Source organism: Pantherophis guttatus, chromosome 12 (assembly GCF_059756535.1).
Source record: "Pantherophis guttatus breed Tessera chromosome 12, ASM5975653v1, whole genome shotgun sequence".
Taxonomy (NCBI): domain Eukaryota; kingdom Metazoa; phylum Chordata; class Lepidosauria; order Squamata; family Colubridae; genus Pantherophis; species Pantherophis guttatus.
Window position 1 is genome coordinate 6753197 of NC_142074.1, and position 22887 is coordinate 6776083.

At 40.5% G+C, this 22887-nt stretch overlaps 1 protein-coding gene across 8 annotated transcripts in view; it reads left to right on the forward strand.

Annotated features, from left to right (window-relative positions):
• The window catches only part of DCX (doublecortin), a 130139-nt gene extending 109887 nt beyond the window's left edge, over window positions 1–20252 (forward strand). For 4 of the 8 annotated variants that reach the window (XM_060692054.2, XM_034435064.3, XM_060692055.2 and 1 more), the window contains exons 5-7: window positions 361–498; window positions 11435–11529; window positions 19100–20252. In XM_060692054.2, coding sequence (XP_060548037.1) covers window positions 361–498; window positions 11435–11529; window positions 19100–19156 — 290 coding nt within the window. In that variant the 3' untranslated portion in view covers window positions 19157–20252. The remainder of the gene's footprint in view (window positions 1–360; window positions 499–11434; window positions 11530–19099) is intronic. The other 4 variants (XM_087877495.1, XM_087877492.1, XM_087877493.1 and 1 more) reach the window with 1 other exon arrangement.
• The last annotated feature ends 2635 nt before the right edge of the window (window positions 20253–22887 follow it).

Genomic DNA, 22887 nt, shown 5'->3' on the forward strand with positions numbered 1-22887 from the left:
ACTAATTTGATATCATGAAGTTTTGCAAAGACTTTTCAAACTTTTTGAAGGTTCCCTTGTGCAGATCAGAAAAGGAGTGGAGAGATTACAAGACATTGTCTAATGAGATACTGCCTTATCATGTACATGTGGGAGGAACCAAGTTGAAAAGTTGGTTCAAATCAGAATTCTCCAAACCTGGATGTCCTCCATCTGGGTGGAGTTCCAGAGTTTATACAAGGCAGCACGAACATTGCAGATAATTTGGGAACCTGAATTCCATTCATCTAAAGGACATCAAGGATATAGGTGTGCAGCTTCTAAAAAGCATCACATTTACCAGGATCTCATGAGTGTGTTCTGTTTTTGTTTCATTTACAGAGTGTCGAGTAATGAAAGCAAACCCACCTACCACCCCAGGCAGCAAGTCATCTCCAACCCCACAGAAGAGCTCAGCAAAAAGCCCAGCCCCATTGCGCCGGAGCAAATCCCCAGCTGATTCAGGTAACCTTCAGGATGGTGAGTGATTGTTCTCTTCCAACAAATAAACATGAGCTCCTCATGGATCTAGGGGAGAAATTAACTTAATTGAGAAGCATATCGCTCTTTGATTGGAGACTGATCAATTCCAATGTTATGGAAGAGTCCATGAAATAACCTGGTCTTTGCTTATTTCTGCTGCCTTCTGTCCCCATCCTGGCTTATCTTGCTTATGATGCCTATCCAAACTCTAACTCATTAGATTAGGGTTGGACAAGGAAGCAGGCTAGAAGTAAGTGACTAAGACGGTAGCAGTAGCTCCTACTGCAATTTGTTGCCATTAATTGTGTCATCTGCATTCCAGAAGAAATGATATTTTAAATTATTTATTTATTTGCATCCTGCCTTTATTATTTTTACGAATAACTCAAGGCGGTCAACGTGTCTAACTTCCTCCTCCTATGTTCCCCACAGCAACAAAATGTGAGATGGGCTGGGCTGAGAGAATGGGACTGGCTCAAGGTCACCCAGTTGACTGTCATGGCTAAGGCAGGACTAGAACTCACATTCTCCCGGCTTCTAGTCTGCTGCTTTAACCATTAGACACAACTGGTTGTCCCAAAGGTGCTTTTTCAAAAGGCAACTGGACTTTGTTTTTCCTTAAAAACATTTTGCTTCTCATCCAAGAAGCTTCTTCAGTTCACAAACTGGTTATGCCAGGGGTGTCAAACTCAAGGCCCGGGGCCAGATGCAGCCCGTGATGTGGTCAGATCTGGCTTGCGGGGCTGTCCTGGTCTACCCAATGTGAAGAAAAAAATATCTGGCCAACGTATCTTCGGCCCAGTCTACCCAATGCAAAAAGGAAACATGCCAGCAGTTTGGAGAGTGGCATCAAGTTGGCCATGCCCACCTAGTTGGCCACGCCTGTCCAGTCGCCCCCCCAGTCAACCACAGCCCTGATGTGGCCCTCAATGAAATTGAGTTTGACATCCCTGGGTTATGCGCTTCAAACTTTGAATAGTACTTTCTTAAAACTGGAGCTCAATATTATGAATCTTTTCCCCTAGCATTTCTCATTTGATTTGATAAAAATGTGGGTTCAGTGTTTTCCTCAAAGGAAAAGAGGATTTCAGTGGGATTCTTATGGAGGGAGCACAATTTCTTTGTGCTTGTTTAGTTGCTTTGTTCTTCACAATAGCCCTGTAATGATGCTGTATTATAATATATCACAGTTTGAGTAGGAAATCATAGTTATTCTACAGTTTAAATTCTTGGAGCTGGCTGGATGTGCAATGGACCTCTTCGATTCAAGAAAAGACATCAATGAATTTTAATCATGATCGGAAGCCCCTTCTGGATTGTGTGCGTGTGTGTAACAGAAAAAATGAAATTATGATACATGGATTTTATTTGATAATTAGAAAAAATACCGATAATAGGTAATAGAAAAAATAAAAGTTGTGTTGTAAACATAGAATAAGAGCTTAATATGAATTCATTCTGATATCTGTTGCAAAAGAAAGTTGGAAGTCATTTTTATATTTCTTTTTCTTTCTTTTATTAATTTATTATTTATTTTATTTACTAGATTTTTATCCTACCTTTATTACTTTACAAGTAATGTAAACATATCTAATACTTATTTCTTCTCCTTTTCTTTCTGCTTTGCTTTCATTTTCATTCTGTTTTTTTTTTCTATTTTAATTATTAGTTTTTGTTCATTTTTATTTTTTTTTAAAAAATCTAATTTTATTTTTTTATTTTTTAAAAAAGAAAGAAAGCATCTTTTAGAAGAGAAGGAACGACTGCTACCTCCAAACAACAATGGGAATCTTGCTTGCTTGTTCCCATCCTGTGATTGGAAGGAATTTATTCTTCTTTTTTTCCCCTATCTCTGATATATTCAAAGAAAACAGGACAGGATAACATGCTTGGCTCAGCTGTAGTTTCTAGTTTAAGAGAGGACTGATCGATCTGCCAACAATAGAAAGTATTATTCAATCTCCTATAGACAAAGAAGTGTGTTTTTGTGATCAGGCAAAGTCAAGTAGCTGAAGAGTTTCACATGAAGCAAGAAATTAACGATGATAATGGAGTGTTTGTTTTAACCACTGAGCTGGGCAAAAAAAAAACCTTAATAGACAAAAACGTCCATCTCTCTGGGTTGTCACATCAATTGTTGGCAAGAGCTCAGCGGAACTGACACAGCTGCAGAGTAGCTTCAATCTTCCTTGTAGGCCTCCAATTTTTTTTTTACCAAGGTGGGGGATGTGGGTGGGGAATGATTAGGACCCTATGGAAGAAACTGAGCATATGTTATGTGGAGAAGCTTTACAGTGAGATGTGTAGAAGATAATGTTTCTAGGTCAGGATTGAAATGAGGCATTCTTGGTGCTCTCTAAGCTTGGTAGTTTTCTTGCAGAAGTTTCATTACCCAACTAAGTAACATCATCACTGCCAGTGAATATGGGCAAACAGAAAGAATAGACCACATAGTCTGCAACATCGGGATTGTGTTTTGCAGGGACTGACACTAGACAAACAATCAAACAGAAAACAATACCATATCAAAGACCTATTAAGTAGAAACTCTACTCTCCCAATACTTCAGGGCAAGTATCTGTATATAAACAGGAGACTAACCCCACATTCATTATCAAAGTTGGGTAATGAAACGTCTGCAAGAAAACAGCCAAGCTTAGAGACCACAATGATTTCACAGTGAGAGATCTGTAATACCTGAATTTCCTGACCATCAGAATTATTAAATAATGGTAGCTTGCCTCCTGAAGTTGTGGGTGGTTTATTACTGGAGGGTTTCAAGAAAAGACTGGGCTTGTCTAGAAGGGGATGAGCATTCCTGCAGTAGGCAGGCTTGGACTAGAAGAGCACAAATGTCCCTTCCAACCCTATGATTCTATGAACTATACTACATGTGATAATAAAGAAAAAAGAAATCCAATTGAATGGGTAGAGGTTTACTCTCATAATATTAAATCTATCTGTTTGGATTATGAACCAAGGATGATTTGAATTCAATTATAATTCTGTTTTGATAATATCCAAGCATCCATTCAAATTCCTTGACTATTTATTTTACTTATTTATTTTATTTACAAATATTTATATGCCACCCTTCTCCCAAAGGACTCATTACAATAATAAAGGAAAATCCTAATTAAAACCAATTAAAACAGGGACAAATAAATAATAAAACCCAAGAATCAGAATCACCCCATTTGTTGAAACAGCCAAGTCTTTAGGCCTCGACGGAAGGAGCGGAGATCAGGCGCCATCCAAAGCTCGGTGGGTAACTCATTCCAGAGGGCAGGAGCGCCCACAGAGAACGCTCTACCCCTGGATGTCACCAGCGGACATTGTCTGGTCGATGGTACCCTGAGGAGGGCAGCCCTGTGTGAGCGGACAGGACGGATAGGAGATGGTTTGAGTTTGAGTTTGAATTTATTTAGATTTATATACCGCTCTACTCCCAAAGGACTCAGGGCGGTGAACAGCCAAAGATAAAACAGATACAATATAAAATTTAAAATTTAAAACACAATTTTTAAAACACAGTTTTAAAACACAGTTTTAAAATTTAAAAAACAATTTAAAAACATATTAAATAAATTTGGCCCATACTAATTAAAACACCCCTGTTTTTAAAAAAACAAATTAAAATTAAAATTAAACAATTAAAAAGAGTTAGGCCAGCCCCGCTTGTTGGAATGAAAAAGTCTTGAGGGCATGGCGGAAAGTACGTAAATCCAGGATCCTCCGTATCTCGGGGGGAGCTCATTCCAAAGGGCAGGTGCCCCCACAGAGAAGGCTCTCCCCCTGGGGGCCACCAGTTGACACTGTTTGGCCGACGGCACCCTGAGGAGCCCCTCTCTGTGGGAGCGTACTGGCCGGTGAGAGGCTCCCGGTGGCAGAAGGCGGTCTCGTAAGTACCCAGGTCCTAAGCCATGTAGGGCTTTAAAGGTAAGTACCAGCACCTTGAAGCGGATTCGGAGGACCACTGGTAACCAGTGCAGCTCGCGTAGGAGAGGTATTACATGGGAGTAATGGGGAGCTCCCGTAACAACCTGCGCAGCCTCATTCTGGAGCAGCTGGAGCCTCCGGGTGCACCTCAAGGACAGCCCCATGTAGAGGGAGTTGCAATAATCCAAGCGAAAGTAACCAGGGCATGAGTGACTGTGCGAAGGGCATCTCAGTCTAGGAAAGGGCGCAACTGGCGCACCAGGCGAACCTGCGCGAAAGCCCCCCTGGTCATAGCCGTCAAATGGTCTTCCAGAGACAGCCAGGAATCCAGGAGGACACCCAAGTTGTGGGCCCTTTCAATGGGAGCAAGTACCTCCCCTCCCATCAAAAGTGATGGGACCTCTAGAACATGAGGTGCCGGCATCCACAGCCACTCAGTCTTGGAGGGGTTGAGTCTGAGCCTGTTTCTACCCATCCAGGCCCGTACCGCCTCCAGGCATCGGGACATCACAGAAAGGACATCCCTGGGGTGGTCCGGGGTGGAAATGTATAGCTGAGTATCATCAGCATATTGATGATACCTCACTCCGAAACCACGAATGATCTCACCCAGCAGCTTCATATAGATATTAAAAAGTAGTGGGGAGAGAACCGACCCCTGAGGCACCCCACAAGTTAGGGGCCTCGGGGTGGACCTCTGCCCCCCCATCCATACAAACTGCGAGTGACCTGAGAGGTAGAAGGAGAACCACTGTAAAACAGTGCCTACTACCCCCAACCCCCCAAGTGGCTGCAGTAAGATACCATGGTCAATGGTATCAAAAGCCGCTGAGAGGTCAAGTAGGACCAGGATGGAGGAACAGCCTCCATCCCGGGCCCGCCAGAGATCATTCACCAGAGCGACCAATGCCGTTTCCGTGCTGTGCCCACGCCAGAACCCCGATTGGTACGGGTCTAGGAAATCCGTTTCCTCCAGGAACTGTGGGAGCTGTTGCGCCACCACAGACTCAACAACCTTCGCTATAAAGTGAAGGTTGGAGACAGGCCGATAGTTATTAAGTGAGTCTGGATCCAGGGCAGGCTTCTTGAGGAGGGGTCGAACCACCGCCTCCTAAGAGAGGCGGGGACATCTCCCTCCCTCAAAGAAGTGTTGACAATTGCCTGGATCCAGTCTCCAGTCACCTCCCGGACAGCTGAAACAAGCCAGGAGGGACACGGATCCAACAAACACATGGAGGCACCCAGTCTACCCACAATCCTGTCCACTTCATCAACGGAAACAGGGTCAAACTCAACCCAGATACTACTCCCAAGACTTACCCCAGTCTCCTGGATGGATTCTGCCCAGTCAGAGACCAATCCGATCCGGATCTGAGCGATTTTATCTTGCAGAAACTGTACAAAATCCTCAGCTCTGCCCTGTAAGGGGTCTTCCCTCGCTCCCTGATTGAGAAGAGAGTGGGTCACTCTAAACAGGGCTGCTGGGCAGTTTTCTGCAGATGCAATGAGAGCGGCAAAGTGATCCTGCTTCGCCACTTCCATCGCCACAAGATAAGACCTAATATGGGTTCTTAACTGTTCGATCAGATTCAGACCGGGAGGACCTCCAACACTCCTCTAGGTGTCTTTTCCGACGCTTCATTTCCTGGAGCTCCATGGAGAACCAAGGAGCGACCCGGGACCTGCGTCGGGTCAGAGGCCACAAAGGTGCGATTCGGTCCAAGGCCCCAGCAGCCGCCCACTCCCAGAATGCTACCAGTGCCTCAGCCGAATCGCAGGATTGGGAAGTGGGGAATGTCCCAAGCTTTGTCAGGAATCTCTCAGGATCCATCAGGGGCCTGGGGCGGAACCATTTTACTGGTTCTGCCTCCCAGCGGTGAGAGTTGGCGGGTTGAAAGTCCAGTCTAAGGAGGGAATGGTTGGTTCATGACAGGGGGGCAATGGAAAGTTCCCCCCTACCCCAGCCATTTATCCACTGCCCAAAGAGAAAAACCAGGTCAAGTGTGTGTCCACCTTTATGAGTTGGGCCCTGAACCACCTGAGTCAGGTCCATGGCCGCCATGGAGGCCATGAACTCCCGAACCGTCTCAGATGTCTCGCCGATCAATGGCAGATTGAAATCTCCCACAACCAGAAGGCTGGGGAGTTCAACTGCCACTTCAGCCAAGACATCGAGCAGTGCGGGCAGGGCAGTGGCCACACAGCTGGGAGATAGGTACGTGACCAACAAACCCAACTGAACTCCAGGGTCCCACTTCAATAGGAGAGATTCACACCCACCTATCTGAGGGACAGTGACCTCCCTAGGACTAAGACTTTCTCTAATAACCACCGCCACCCCGCCACCCTGCCACCCCTTCCCTGGCGTCGCGGCTGGTGCAGTACATGAAAGCCTGGGGGGTATAAATCATAGAGAGAAACTCCCCCCTCCTGCCCCAGCCAGGTCTCCGTAATGCAAGCCAGGTCTGCACCCGCCTCATCAATAAGATCTTGTACGAGGGGGGCCTTATTCGCTACAGACCTGGCATTCACATACACCAGCCGGAGTCCAGGGTTCCCCGCTCTCGCACCCCCAGGGAGGCAGGGTGAGCAGTGAGAGCGGGAACGCGCCACCACCTGGATACAGCGTCCCTGCCTCCTACTCCCATCTCCTCTGCCCCTCCCTACCACTAACATTACTGTACTTGCACAATTGATCAAAATAATAAAAATCTATTACAATGGAGAAAAAGACCATGCAGCTTATACACTCATTTTCAACCATCAATTAATTAATTAATCACAGCTAAGAATGGAGGAATGTAGAAAGAATAGCAGAACCTGGGGGCGGAGTGAAAAGAGGGATCAACCTAGAATCCCTATGTAGCCACAAGCAAACTCAGTCTAACTCCCCTTGAATGCTGTTAACCCTTATCTAACTCTAACCAGGTGCTGACTATTAGCTGAAAAGATTCTTGTGCATAGGCTTTTAGCAACAAATCAGCTTAATTGAACTGTAGACCTGGTCTTTCATGCCTGACAAGGAAGAAATAAATGCAGGCTATTCTCTCTAGAAAAGTGGATTGTGATGCACAAAAGCTTCATGTAACCACAAGAGTGTTTGTATTGTTTTTTCCTGCAAAATAAATAAGTAATGTTAAACAACACAGCTGCTTCTTTGGCAAATAGTACCAGAAGACAGAAGTCAAAAGTTAAGAGACTTAAATTGATTGGCCTCAATGAACAGTACTGGTGTTTTGCTGATATGATTTTTTTTTTTTTAAAAAAATCCATCTTCCTTCACCATAGAATTTCTTCTGATGACTCAACGTGACTTCTGCCGCGTGGCTTTTTCCAAGTTGTGTTGAGCAAAGTGACAAATTCTAGATTCCCTGGGAAAGCTCAAAAGACTACGTTCCCCAAGAAAAAGCATAGAAATTACCATTTACACAAATTATCAAAAATTGTTGAGTCTTCCCTGAAAAATATGAACTGTAATAAAACTATCCATGTAAATGATAATTTAAAAATGCCAGATACAATCTCCAGCAAGTTTCATTTATAAAGTGGCACCAATGGCAATCAGATACAATTATTGAATCGTGGATTTTGAAGAGATCAAAAGGTCACGTAGTCCAATGTTTTTCAAACTTGGCAACTTTCAGATCTGCAGACTTCAACTCATGCTGGCTCGAGAATTGTGGGATTTGAAGTCTGCGTGTCTTAAAGTTGTCAGTTTGAAAAATACTGGTCTAATGGATTTTCTTGCAAATTGCAAAGTTCTTGTGATCCCTTTCAACTCCACAATTCTAAGATTTGCATCTATACAAAAACTTCCATAATATATATATTTTTTTTTGCTTTAATTTATATGCTGCCCTTCTCCGGAGACTCAGGGCGGTTTACAATGCATTAAGCAATAGCCTTCATACTTTTGTATATTTATACAAAGTCAGCTTATTTCCCCCACAAATTGGGTCCTCAATTTACCTACCTTTGAAAGGATGGAAGGCTGAGTCAACCTTGAGCCTGGTGAGATTTGAACTTGCAGTAATTGCAAGCAGCAGATGTTAATAACAGTGCTTTACTCCACTGTACTACAGGCTCTTTCAAGGAGACACTTGTGTAAGGGGTGGGATATTAATGCTAAATGAGGATGCAATTAATAAAACCATAAATATTTCATTTGGAGACACCACATAGGATGCTTTGACTTGTCCCAGCAGATAACAGCATCAAACTGGCTGATCTAAAAAACTAATCCAGCATTTGGAGGAGAAATCAGCGAGCCTTGGTAGTACAGTGGTCTAAAGCACCCTGTTATTAAGAACAGCTGCCTGCAATTACTGCAGGTTCTAATCTCGCCAAGGCTCAAGGTTGACTCAACCTTCCATCCTTTCTAAGGTAGGTAAATTGAGGACCCAGTTGTGGGGGCAATAAACTGACTTTGTATAAATATACAAAAGAATGAAGGCTATTGCTTAGCGCATTGTAAGCCGCCCTGAGTCTCCGGAGAAGGGCGGCATATAAATCAAATTTTTAAAAAAATGTTCCAATATTTGAGGGGCTGCCACAAAGAAGAGGGGATCAACCTATTTTCCAAAGCAACAGAAGGGAAGACAAGAAGCAATGGATGGAAGCTAATCAAGGAGAGAAACAACCTAGAACTAAGGAGAAATTTCCTAACAATTAACAATTGAAAGAACAATTAACCAGTGGAATGGCTCACCTTCAGAAGTTGTGGGTACTCCATCTCTGGAGGCTTGTAAGAAGAGACTGGCAGCCACTTGTCTAAAATGGTATAGGTCCCCTGCTTGACGGGAGGTTGGACTAGAAAACCTCCAATATCCCTTCCAACACTTATTCTCTTATTCTATTATCACTGGGAATTCCAGAACCAGAGGCTAGAGTGAGAAGTTGATAAAAAGAAAACCACAGAAGACAAGAACTAGCCTTTGTAGTCAGCACCATAATGCATTTGCAGAGATTAATGGCAAATAGAGGTTGTATATAGATATTTGCTTTCCCTCCACCTTATTATGAATTGTAGTAATGGAGAATGATGAACATGCTAATTTCAGCAGTTATTAGGCTATGTCATCCCTTTGAGACAATTCAGACCCAAAGCATGAACCATGAGTCCTTGCATTACACTCATTGTAAGGTTACAATAGCAGCCTGAAAGCACTTCTCCCTCCTTTACGTTTTACATTCCAGAAAACTAGAGAGGGTAGGGTTAGATGCTTTTCACATCCCTTTTCCTTTTGTGGGCTGAGATACCATTTTTATGACAATTGTCTAAGCTGCATTTCTTCCTTCTGTCTCTCATGGTTATTTCCACATACCACTATAGGCTGTGATTCTGAACTCCCTGACTCCAATTTGGGGAGGAAATGTACACCCATTCAAACAGAAATCCACTGACTATCCTTTTGCAAAATGCCTCTTTCTTTAATGATCTTGGAACAAAATTCATCAGCAAATATTGCAACATCTGGGTTTTCTCACATCAAGAAAGCACCAGGCTGTTGATTCTCATTCAGTTAAAGTTCAGTTATTGGCACTAATAGAACTAGTCCATCAAATACAATTGTCAAGCCTCACCATGAACCACAATAAGACCAAAGATTTTTTAAAGATAAATCTTTATTATAGGGAGATACTTACGTAGGATTCCTGGCTACATTTGATGGGCTGTGCTGTTCTCATATAAATTATTATACAGTGTGCAGTTCTAGCTTAGACTGAGTTTCTTTCTCTAAACTGCAGAGTGACGAACAGTTTCCATGGAGAATAACAACAGCAGGCACAATATGTGAGGTCTGGCATTTAAATTTATGCGCTTCTCTAATGGAGTTCATGAAGCAATTAAGCCCTGCTAGATTTATATCTCATGGATTTCTGTCAAGAAAAAAGCAGGCATAGTCTTCCATCCATTCTTCCCTCCATTTCATGCTTTAATCAGATTTAACAAAGCAAAATGGAATCCAGGAATTGGTGGATGATGGTTCATAGCCTTCTTTTATAAGGCATCATAATAACAAAAAATTGCAAGATATTCAAAGAAGTCAAATGTTGAGAGCACCTTAAGCAGCTTATAAAACTCAAATAGCGACATTGTGAAATAATTCACATATTAGTTATTAAGCCAATCAACCTTAACCATTAACAATTTTAGTTTAGTGTGACTCCAGGGCTGTGTTAAAAAGAAAAAAATGGCAAATTTTTCTCTAGTTCTAGTTATCTGTTTTTCTCTTTACAACTTAGTACAGGTTGTCCTCGACTTACAACCATTTGTTTAGTGACCATTCAAAATTGCAATGGCACTAAAGAAAGGGACTTATGACCATTTTTCACGCTTGCAACCGTGTGAAGCATCTCCATGGTCATGTGATCAAAATTCAAACGCTTGGCAACTGGTGTGTATTTGTGAGGTTTGCAGTGTCCCAGGCTCATATGATCATCTTTTGTAACCTTCTGACAAGCAAAGTTGATGGGGATGCCAGATTTGCTTAACAACCATATGATTCATTTAACAATTGCAGAGATTCATTTAACAACTGTGACAAGGAAGATCATAAAATGGAGCCAAATGCACTTAACAGCTGTCTTGCTTAGCAACAGAAATTTTGGGCTCAATTGTAGTCATAAGTCAAGGACTACCTGTATTTGAAATTATTCACCTGGCCTCCTCCTTTCACCTCTATCTTTTTCCTACTGTTTTTCTGGCTAATTGGCAAATTCAGAGGGGTTGATATAGCAATTCAGATGGTCATACAACACCTTTGCTTATACTAATACTGCATAGCAGAGAAACCATACGCAGAATTGCCCTATAATACTTCTTTGCTCACACTAAATAAAATAAGTAAAACCCTAATTATGAAGCCAGAAAAGTGATATCATCCAATTCATTGTTTCCCAGCTATAGATTTCACAAACTAGAATGTAATTGAGATTTTTTTTTTAATGTTGATCTTCATTCATGAGTGATTCTCCTTTTGTTCCCTGACAGCAAATGGAACATCAAGCAGCCAGCTTTCCACACCGAAATCAAAGCAGTCCCCAATCTCTACACCTACTAGTCCAGGAAGTCTCCGTAAGCACAAGGTATTACGTTTCTTATACCTTACTAAACCTCCTTCCAGCAGATTACACAGTGTTGAGAGTTACTTGAAGGTAACAAACTTGAGACCACTGCATCCAATTCTGGTCACCAGGATCCAAAAAAGATGTTGGGACCCTCGAAAGAATGCAGAGAAGAGCAACAAAGATGTTAAAAGTCTGAAGGCTAAACCGTATGATAAAGGATTGAGGGAACTAGGTATGTCTAGTCTAATGAAGAGAAGGGCCAGGGATGATGTGATAGCAGTTTTCCAATACTCGAGGGGCTGTCACAGGTAAGATTCTCCAAAGCATCTGAAGGCAGAACAAGAAGCAATGGTTAGAAGCTTGTCAGAGGGAGATCCAACCTGAAACTAAGGAGAAATTTTCTGACAGTGAGAACAATTAACCAATGGAACAACTTGCCTCCAAAAGTTGATAGTGCTCTATTACTAGAGATTTTGAAAAAGAAATTGAACAGGCATTTGTCTGGAATGATATAGGATGGGGTTCCGTATTGTTCTGGATACTAGTCCGTGCAAATGAGTGAAGCCCCATCCAGGGGATCCAGGCAGCATGCAAAACCATGCCCCCTCCAGTCCATGGAAAAACCTTTCTCCATGGAACCAGTCCCTGGTGCCCAAAAGGTTGGGGGCTACTAATATAGGATCTCCTGCTTGAGGAGGGGGTTGGACTAGAAGACCTCCAAGATCCCCTCCAACCCTGTTATTCTATGTTCTATGAAACTATGTTGAGGTGATCTCTGTGAGGGTAGAACACTTCTACTTCAAATAGGACTCCTGATCATTTAGCAACTCGGAAGCCATCTTGTCTTTCTCAACTGTGCCAGTTCTTTGCTTGTTTATTTGTTAACATTATTTTTCCCACTTTTTTTTCCAGGAATTCAAGATAGGGGGAATTGCATTCCTTCTTCCTATTTTTCACTCCCAACAACAAATATAGGGGGTAGAGTGGGTTGAGAGAGAAAGTCTGGCTGAAGGTCACTCAAATGAGTTTGCACAGTTTAGAATTGTCAGAAATCTTAACTATCAGGAGCTTTGTCCCTGGCAAGACCTCAGAGAATGGGAAATACTGTAGGAAAAAGCCTTAAGCCAGCGGGTCTGCTTTTAGAATAGCACTGAAGCTAATGTTGCCTCTGCAAACTGTAAAGTACAGGTAGCCCTCAACTTACGATCACAGTTAAGCCCAAAATTTCTGTTGCTCAGCAAGAAAATTGTTGTGAGCTTTGGCCCATTTTACTATCTTTCTTGCCACAAGTGTTAAGTGAATCACTTCAGTTGTTAAGTTAGTAACACGGTTGCTAAGTGAATCTGGCTTCCCCATTGATTTTGCTTGTCAGAAGACTGCAAAAGGAGATCACGTGACTCCAGGATACTGCAACCATCATAAATACATGCCAGTTGCCAAGCATCTGAATTATGATCACGTGACCACAGGAATGCTGCAATGGTTGTAAGGGTGAAAAATGATCATAAGTCACTTTTATGACTGCCATTGTAACTTTGAATGGTCACTAAATGAACTGTTGTAAGTCGAGGCCTATCTGTACTCTAGAATTACATTTTGTTGATGCTGCTGTTTTCTGGGTCAGGACTGCTAGTAACAGTTATTTTGGCTTAACTGTTAACAACCTCTAAATCTCCATGTCCTTTCTCTCCTCACGCACACAAAGCACAAATGTGGTCACACACCCAGACAGTCAGAACAATTAATCAGCAGAACCGGCTTGCTTTCAGAATGTCTTTGGAGACTGTCAGTCATCCAGGTCATGGCTGTGCCTAGGGTGTTTTTCAAAATGCAACTAGACTTTCTTAGTTTTTTCCCTTGAAAATGTTTCAGTTCTCATGCAAGAACTCATCAGAAATTTCTTGGATGAGGGACTTCCGGTTGGCTCCGCTGACTTTGCTGACGCTCCTCCGTGGGCGCCTGATCCCGGTACCGTAAAAGCCCCAGAACAGCCAAAAAACAGCTGTCTGGGACTTGGAAACCCTCTCCCCGGGCAAAGGGGAGAGAGAAGAGCCGACAGGTGGAGGTAGAGCCCCCCAAGCGCCCTAGGAGAAATCTGGGGGCGCGAAGGGCGAGGGCTCCCTAGAAGTCTGTCAATCTGCTCCGGACCTGGGAAGACTCTGCTATTTAGCGGAGCTAGAAGCTGTGACCATCTCTGCCGATAACAAGTGAGGGAATTCTTAACATCTCTAATTGCTGCAGGCAGAACAAGCCAGGAGAAGTTAGACTGCAAGTATTTACACTTAACTCCACTGTTTATAGCCTCCTTCGGAAGTAACAAGTTTGCAATTTGCAACAAAATGGCGATTGAAGCTTGAAAAGGAAGGGCGGAGAAAGTGAAAGCTATAGAAAGTTTCGTTTCGCTGGTAGCCTCTTGCCTGGAAAGAACTGTTGTGCTGAGAGAAGGAGGATTTTAAACGTTAATTTATGATTGGGAAAATTCTTTGACTTTGATGAACTTTTCTTTTTGGCTTCTGATTAAAATACAACGATCAATTTAAACTGAAAATGGCCTCAAAATCTGTAAAGACTCTACCTATTAAAGGAACTGGGAGTGCTGGAAGCTCCCCAGCTCATATTCCTAGATTGCAAGCCTCTGCCCCCCCCCAACAGACCCACAGACTTTAACGTTTGAGATGATACAAGAAGCCCTACAAGCCACACAAAACAAAATTGCTACTGTGATTAATGAAAAAAATTAATGAAACTAATGAAAAAATTAATCAAACTAATGAAAAAATACAGGCTGTTTCAGATGAGATTTTAATTCGGAATCGGCAAATTAGAGAAGATATATTATTGGCATTTAAATGTTTGGCAGGTGATATTGAAATGGTGGATGATAAAGTTGAAGAAATTAAGCAATCTACGGAAATTTTGGATAATAAATTGGGAGAGACTCACAGCAGACTTGAGAGAGCTGAAGTTGATGTAACGTTACAATATAGAGAAATGGAATTTGCTTTAAGATTCAGAGGGGTGAGGGAGAATATATTTGAAGAACCGAAGGATCAAAGCAACAGACCAGAGCAGCAACAGCTAAGCGTAAGGAAGAATTAAGACAGCAACAACAACAACAACAACAACAACAACAACAACTGCAGATAGCAACTCAAGAAACTACCAAATCAGAAGCTGTGGGAGGAGCAAGACCTAAAGGTCAAATGAGGCAAGATCATCAGAAATTGCTCCAGGCGCTTCAGAGGCCCAGAGATGGGAACTAGATTTCTGACCTGAAATGTCAATGGTTTGAATTCTCCACAGAAGAGAAGGAAAATATTTCACTATCTTAAATAATTTAAGAATGAAGTAATTTGTTTACAAGAGACTCATATTAGGATACAAGATCAAAAATATTTGACAAATGCAAGATTTGTCATACACATTATGTTGCAGCAGCATCAGAAAAGAAAAATGATATAGTTATATATGTGAAAAGAGACTTAATTGCAAAATTAGTTGAAGCGGATGATCAAGGAAGATTTTTAGCGATTGAACTTTTAATAAAAGGAGAAAAAACACTTGTAATTGGAGTATATGCCCCGAACCAACAAGAAGAAAAATTTTATAACTTACTACACTCAAAGTTGACACAATGGAGATATAAAACTTGTATCCTATTGGGAGATTGGAATGGTGTTTTGGACGTAAAAAAAGATAAGAAGGGACCTAAACAAAATGTTTTAACAAGAGCAAAATTGCCCAAACCGTTCTGGGAGATGATGGATGACTGGGAGTTGAGGGATATTTGGTGTGAAAGAAACCCAGAAGAAAAAGACTTTACTTTTTTTTCGGATAGACATCAATCTTTTTCAAGGATTGATTTTATATTAATTACTAATGATTTATTATCTAGGGTGAAGAACACGAAGATTTGTTCAAGAACATTGACAGACCATAGTCCAGTCTGGATGGAATTGGAGTATGGAGAAGGGCCTAGGAGGTCCTAGAGGTTAAATGATAATTTGTTTAGATACGAAGAAAATGTAAAAGAGTGTAAAAAATGTATGAAAGAGTTTTTTGCTATGAATATGCAAAAGGGTACATCTATGGAAATGGTATGGGATGCAAGTAAATTCCTACATGCGGGGAATTTTGATATATCTGAATAATAAATATAGAAAGAAACAGGGGGCAAAAAGAAAAGAATTAGAAGAGGAGATCAATAAACAGGAACAGGCTTTAATAGCCAACCCAACAGATAAGAAAATTAAAGAGGCAATCAATTTATTGAAGGGTCAGTTTAATATGTTAATAGCAGATCAAGTGGCAACCAATTTACAATATGCAAAACATAATACTTTTTGTAATGCTAATAAACCAGGCAGGTGGCTGGCATATTTGTTAAGGAAAAAGCAGAAAGCAAGGACAATAGAGAAAATAAAATACAAGGGTAAGGAGGTTTATGAGCAAGAATTGATTAAAAAAGCTTTTTTAGAGTTCTATTCAAGGCTGTATACTGGTGATAAAATTCAAGATATAGATATAAATAGATATCTGCAGAAAGAGAATATTTATATAACTTCAAAAGAGCAGAGGGATAGCTTAAATCAATTGATAACTTCCGAGGAAATTATGTTTGCAATTAAGCAGTTGAAAGTAGGTAAAGCTCCCGGAACGGATGGTTTGACAGCTATTTATTATAAAAGTTTACAGGAGGAAATGGTGGAACCATTGAAGGAATTATTCAATAATATACAGCAGGGAGGAGAGGTACCTCCAACTTGGAAGACAGCATTTATTTAGCTGATCCCAAAAGATGGGCAAGACTATACAGATCCTAAAAACTATAGGCCGATTTCAGTTTTAAATACAGACTATAAGATTTTTGCTAAAATTTTAGCAAATAGATTAATGACAGTTATGCAGCAAATGATTCATCATGATCAAACTGGTTTTATAAATGGGAGACAAATGAAAAGTAATGTAAGGCAAATTGTTAATTTATTAGAGTATTTGGGAAGGAATAACCAGGTCCCCGCAGTGCTAGTTTTTTTGGATGCTGAAAAAGCTTTTGATAGATTGAATTGGCAATTTTTATTAAAACTAATAGAAAGGATGCAATTTGGAGAATATTTTACACAATCTATTAAGGCAATATATCAAAAACAAAGCGCAAATAATAATCAATGGTGGTTTAACAGATAATTTTAATATAGAAAAAGAAACAAGGCAAGGTTGTCCCTTGTCTCCATTATTGTTTATTTTGATGCTGGAAATTTTATTAAATAAAATACGTGGGACAGATATAATAAAGGGAATTAGAATTAGACGGCATGAATATAAGCTACGAGCATTTGCGGATGACCTGGTGGTTACCTTAGCCCAACCGGTACAATCGATTACAGCCTTGATGGATACAATCTGCTCATATGGACAAGTATCTGATTTTAAAATAAATACAGCTAAAACAAAGATAATAGTTAAAAATATGGACAGAAGTCAGAAAGAAGAGATAGAAAGGTTAACAGGATTTGAAATAGTTAAGAAGGTTAAATATTTAGGGGTTTATATTATGACTGCAAATACGAAATTATATCAACATAATTATGAACCGTTATGGCAAAAAATACAGAAAGAGATGGAAAATTGGAAAAAATTGCAACTGTCTTTGCTGGGTAGGATAGCCGCTGTAAAAATGAATATCTTACCAAGATTTTTATTTCTTTTTCAAATGATACCTATACTCAAAAAAGATGAAAATCTGAAGGAATGGCAGAAGGGCATAAACAAGTTTGTGTGGGCAGGGAAGAAACCACGAGTTAATCAAAAGATAATGCAAGACACCCAAGAAAGAGGTGGTCTTAAAATGCCCAACTTAAGACTGTATTATGAAGCTGCTACTCTCTCAGTAATTACAGATTGGATAAATTTAACAGAGGAAAAGATACTGAATATTGAAGGGTATTGTCTGGTCTACGGCTGGCATGCTTATCTATTATATGACAAGAAAGTAGATAAGACTTTTAAAAGTCACATATTAAGAAATGCTCTACTGAGTGTCTGGAAAAAGTATAAATCTAAACTAAAGGATAAGTTACCAATATGGACAGTAGCCAGACACGCGATAGAGAATATAAATTTGGAGCAAAAGCAAGATAAGTTTACATATAAGGAACTCCTTTATAAGGAAGGAGTTAGATTACAATTAAAATCTATGGAACAATTAAGAGAAGAAGGAATTATTAAGACTTGGTTTCAGTATGGTCAGCTGCAGGCCAGATGGAGAGAGGATCAAAAAACTGGTATTTTGCAGCAGGATGAGAATTTGATAAAGCAAATAAGAGATAAAGGTCAAATGCATATTAAAAGGCTGTATAATGTTTTAGTGGAAATAGATTCAGAAACAGAGCTAGTCAAGGATTGTATGATAAAATGGGCACAAAACATAGGTGAACCAATAATGTTGGATACATAGGAAAAGATGTGGGTTAGAAATGTAAGATTCACACAACCTCAAAACTTAAGAGAGAACTTTTACAAAATGTTTTATAGATAGCATTTAGACCCCAAAAAACTAGCCTGTATGTATCCAAATTTACAACCCAAGTGTTGGCGATGTGAGTGTGAAGATGCTACATATTTTCATATATGGTGGACATGTAAAAAAATTAAGACATTTTGGATAAAAATATGGTGGATTATTCAAAATTTTTTAAGAAAAAAATTAAATTTACACCACAGTTGTTTTTTGTTGTTGTTGGGAATAGTCACGGATTGCACTGTAATAGAGACTAAGTTGGTTTTAACAGCTGCCAGGTTACTGGTGGCACAATACTGGAAGAAGGAAGATCCACCTACCATTGGGGAATGGACATTTAAAGTTGTGCATTTGGCAGAGATGGCAAAAATTTCATCATATCTTAAAGATCATTCAAATGAAAGATACATATCAGAATGGAGAAGATGGATTGACTATATACAAAAAAAGTATCCGAACAAGAAGATTCATATAGCTTATGAATGAAATATTTTTAAGTAGTCTATGTTTATAGTTTTTGAGTTATAAGGAGTTAAAGATTTAGGGAGAATATGAATGCAATAATTTGTTAGCATATTTTAGCTTTATGTTTGTGAATGCTATACCCTGTGCTTGTTCTGGGAAGTCTAGGGAGGGGGGTGGGGGGAAGGAGGGGAGGGGGAAAGGGTGGGGGGGAGAAAATGTTTGTATTTCTTATAAAACTTTTCAATAAAAAAAAAAACAAATTTCTTGGATGAGAAGCGAAACATTTTCAAAGGAAAAAAACCAAGGAAGTCCAGTTGCCTTTTGAAAAAGCACCTTTGGGATTTGCCTTCAGAAGTTGTGGGTGCTACATCCCTGGAATTTTTAAGAAGAAATTGGACAAGTATTTGTCTGAAACTGTATAGGTCTCCTGCTTAAGCAGGGGACTGGACTAGAAGACCTCCAAGGTCCCTTCCAACTCTGTTATTCTGTCCCATGCCAGCTTTTCATCCATACAAAGGAAATTTTTGGCTGCTGTTGTTTCCTTCCTCTTGATGCCATCCAGGCTAATTGTGGGATTTAATGCTTGTCCCTTTCTTCTTACAGGACCTGTACCTGCCTCTATCCTTGGATGACTCTGATTCTCTTGGAGACTCCATGTAAAGGAAACCCAGTTCCCCGTCTCTGTAGTACACGCTCTGTTTTAAATGCAGAGCAGTACTTCTGCCCAACGGAGCAGAGAGGTCACTGGTGCTCACAATCAATCCAAGGACACAAAACTTATAGTTATGCTTTCTTTGCTTTTTTGTTTTCCTCTTATGAGTTCTCTTCTGTGTTACAAAACCAACACTAGCAACGGACCAGAGGTAAAGGGATACCAACCACTTGCAGAACTTCGCCATCCAAGTTAAAACGGTTATTCCTGGTGGGTTTTGGAGCCAGAGATGAAGTAGAACATCGTGATTTTACGACTTTCTATTCTCTCTCTTTGTACTGGGTGCAATGACACCAGGATTGGCTGTCAGTGTAGGGAAAAAAATGATAGTCTTTTCAAAAGATTCCATGTCAAAATATTCCATCAGCAGATGTGGCAACACTGCCATTAAACTTCAACTTTTCCCACCAGGATGTTTTTCAGACATTCATAGTTACCAGCAACTTTACCAAAGTAGCTTTGTTCCCCTCACTCCTCCTGTGTTAAATTTAATACTTTCCTATTAACTGTACTTGATTTATGTTCACAGCCACCAAGGGCTAAATCCATGATGGTAATAAGGTCAATATATCACAGCAAGTCCCAAAAATAAATGAGCAAAAAGCTATTTATGGTAGTTTTGCTGCAGGACCTTTAAGGCCAGGATCTTTTCACTGCAGTGGATTTTTTAAAGGCAATAATAAAAAAAAAAGATTTGGTTGATATGAAGTTACTGGAAGTGCTGCGTGGTATCTCTTGATCTCTGAAAGATTCTTAATGCCTTGCAAACAGCCAACACTGAAAACACTGTGAAGGTTTTGTTTTCAGGTTTCTAACACTTCTCTGTTCCTACAACTACTGCGATTGCTGTTAAGATGAAATCAGTACAATTTTATAATGGAAAAATGACTTTACCTAGGTTGTAGAGAAGCAATTCTTCAAGTTTCTTCTTTCTTTCTTTCTTTCTTTCTTTCTTTCTTTCTTTCTTTCTTTCTTTCTTTCTTTCTTTTTTTAAAAAAGTAAAAACTGGTGACTTGATTTTGCTTAAAAAATAGAAAAACAAAAGTATAGAAAAATGTTCTGCGCAGTGAAACGTTTTTGAAGTTGCGGCCAAATTTAGCATCTGAAATAGGAAAAAAAACAGGGCTGGCATCATGATTGGGTGCTTTGGGGAGGTGGGCTGTTACCATTCAGTGAGTATTTTGAAGGGGTTTATAACATTAGGGGCCTCTGGGAGAATAAAGAAGTCAAAATGTCTGCTCTCCCCCATATCATTGGATTGGAGCCCTGACTTGCCTTTTATGTGTGTTGGAGCTTCAAAACAGCTTCAAAACAGCTTGGGTTTTGGGGCACCATGTTGATTTTTTTGCCTCCAGCCCCACCCCACCCGCTGTGCAACATGCTGGATTTATCTTGCCATTTTCGGCATGTTCAAGAATCCCAATTAAGGCCAGGAGACTACTTTTGAGTCCTCTTTTCTATGAAAACAGCCCATTAGAACAGAATGCAAAGCATAAGCAAGCTTTTCCCTTTTTCGTAATTGTAAATGCAATGTTTGATACAGGGCTGACCATTTTCCCTATGCCTTTTTATCAGTGCTGGATAATGTGTACCGCCTTGTTCCTGATTCATCAAAATAAGTGCTTTGATTTTTTTTTTTAATTCTCGGATCTTTCCATATGAGGTGCTCTGCTTTTTTGGGGTGGCAACCCCTTTTTGAATTTAGAATGTGTATGATGAGAGTTTGTTCTTTCATTTCGATTGGAAAAGCTGCTTTGGGCCACTTGCATGAAATGGAAAGGTGAGCTGAACAGGCATGATTTTAAATGCTTTCACGTGGCTACTTAGCTCACTTCTTTTCTCACCTGGGGGTGGGGGGATTTCCCATTTCTTAAAATGGGAAAGATCATTGCACCACTAGCAAGTTTTGAGTTATGGTGATGATGTGAGTGAGCTGAGTGTTAGGATGTTATCGTTGCAGAGAAGGTGTCAGATGATGGAGTGGCCTATAGTTAACCACAATCCTGCACCACAAAGACAAGTAAGACTGAACCCATTGCTAGCCAAAGCAGTGTCTAAAATTCCCTATTCCCCAATGTTGTCGTTTGGTCTGATGCATCCACTAAACATTGGTTCAGGAGAACCATTTTCCTTGTAGGATCACAGTCAGATCGCCATGGGGAAGGCTGACTTTGAGGACAAAGCACAGAAAAAGATCTACAGGAGAATTTCCCATGGTGTGTTTGACCCCCTAGCAGATCTAGTGTATAAATTGGAGCAGGTCTCTTAATTTCTTGGTGCCTCAATTTACCTTATCTGTCAAAATAGGGACAGGAATACTTCTCTACCTCATGGGAAGGGTGGTTGGGTTGGCAGGTGAGTCATTTTGTTAATGCCGTAAAAGACATATTTGGTGGAAAAGTACTTATAGCTTGGGAAGGGATGGAATTTGTTGAGTTCAGGGAAGGTTTCCTGGGTGGCCTGAAAGATCTTCTTTCTACAGACAGCCAAGCAGCCCTGACCACCACAACTAATCAATGCACACACTGTGAGCTTTGACTGTTGTCAACACCAGAAACAGGAACTGATCTCTCCCTCCCAGATCTGGCAATAGTGACTCTGTCCCTCCTGAGATTCTGAATCATGGTTACAAAGGTGACCTCCATTGTTAATTGCTTACAGGAATACTTGTCAACTTGGAGATAAGCTTTGTTTGCCATGCATTCACTTTGCTCCAGTTTTGATCTTCTGCTCTCTCTTCTCTTCCTCTTGAAGGGTTGTTCTTATTTTGCCAGTTGAGTGTGATCAGAGGAGCTATACTTCTGGAAACTGAAATTGAATGATCCTTTTCTGCTAAAGGTGATGATGCTTCTTGACAACACTGCCTTTTTGGTCAAGAGTCTAAAAATCTTGATGCCTTCAACCCGATCTTTCCTGGTTTAATAGAAAAGAAGCAATGATCTCCATCAAAACTGAGCCATGGAGAACAGACCCTCTCCCTCCCTCTTTCTCTCTCTTACACACCTACACAAACACATACCCATGCAAAATACATCTATAGATGGTTGATCTATTTGATTGCTATTCTTAGGCAATGCCCTAGCATTAAGCCTATCCTTGGTAGTAGTACTGTAGAGTCTTTTGAATGTTAACTTTACTCTTTCTTGATTGCACAGAGAGGACAAATGTAGGCTGTTTCTATCTGCCAATGGAAACTCTGAAGTAGCATTGTCCTTTGTATAAAATGCTGGGAACACATATTAAGGGAGAAGCCACCATATTTATCTCCAGCTTGTAAGCCCTTGAGAAGCTCATAGATAGAATGATAAACTAGATCTGTTTTCCCCAGCTGATTTACTTCAGACTTCCAATTCTCTGAAATCCCAAAGAGAATTTAAGTTCCTTTAGTCATACAACCTGGACATTTTGACAGCTGGAAACTGGATAGAATTTTGGTCCATTCCAGTAGTGATTCTTGATCATGGTTTACATGCTATAGCTGAACATCTTTGCAAAAATACAGATTTGGGCTTTCATTTTTATTGCACTTAATAATGGCATGTCTGAAAGACTGATATAACAGGAATGTTGTTGCTTGAGCTGTGCCATGCTGTGTGTTACTTCTGAATCCAGAAATGGTGAGATTCAGCTTTTGTAAGCATTCGCCTTCAGCATTCAGAAACCAGAGGCCTAGTCAATG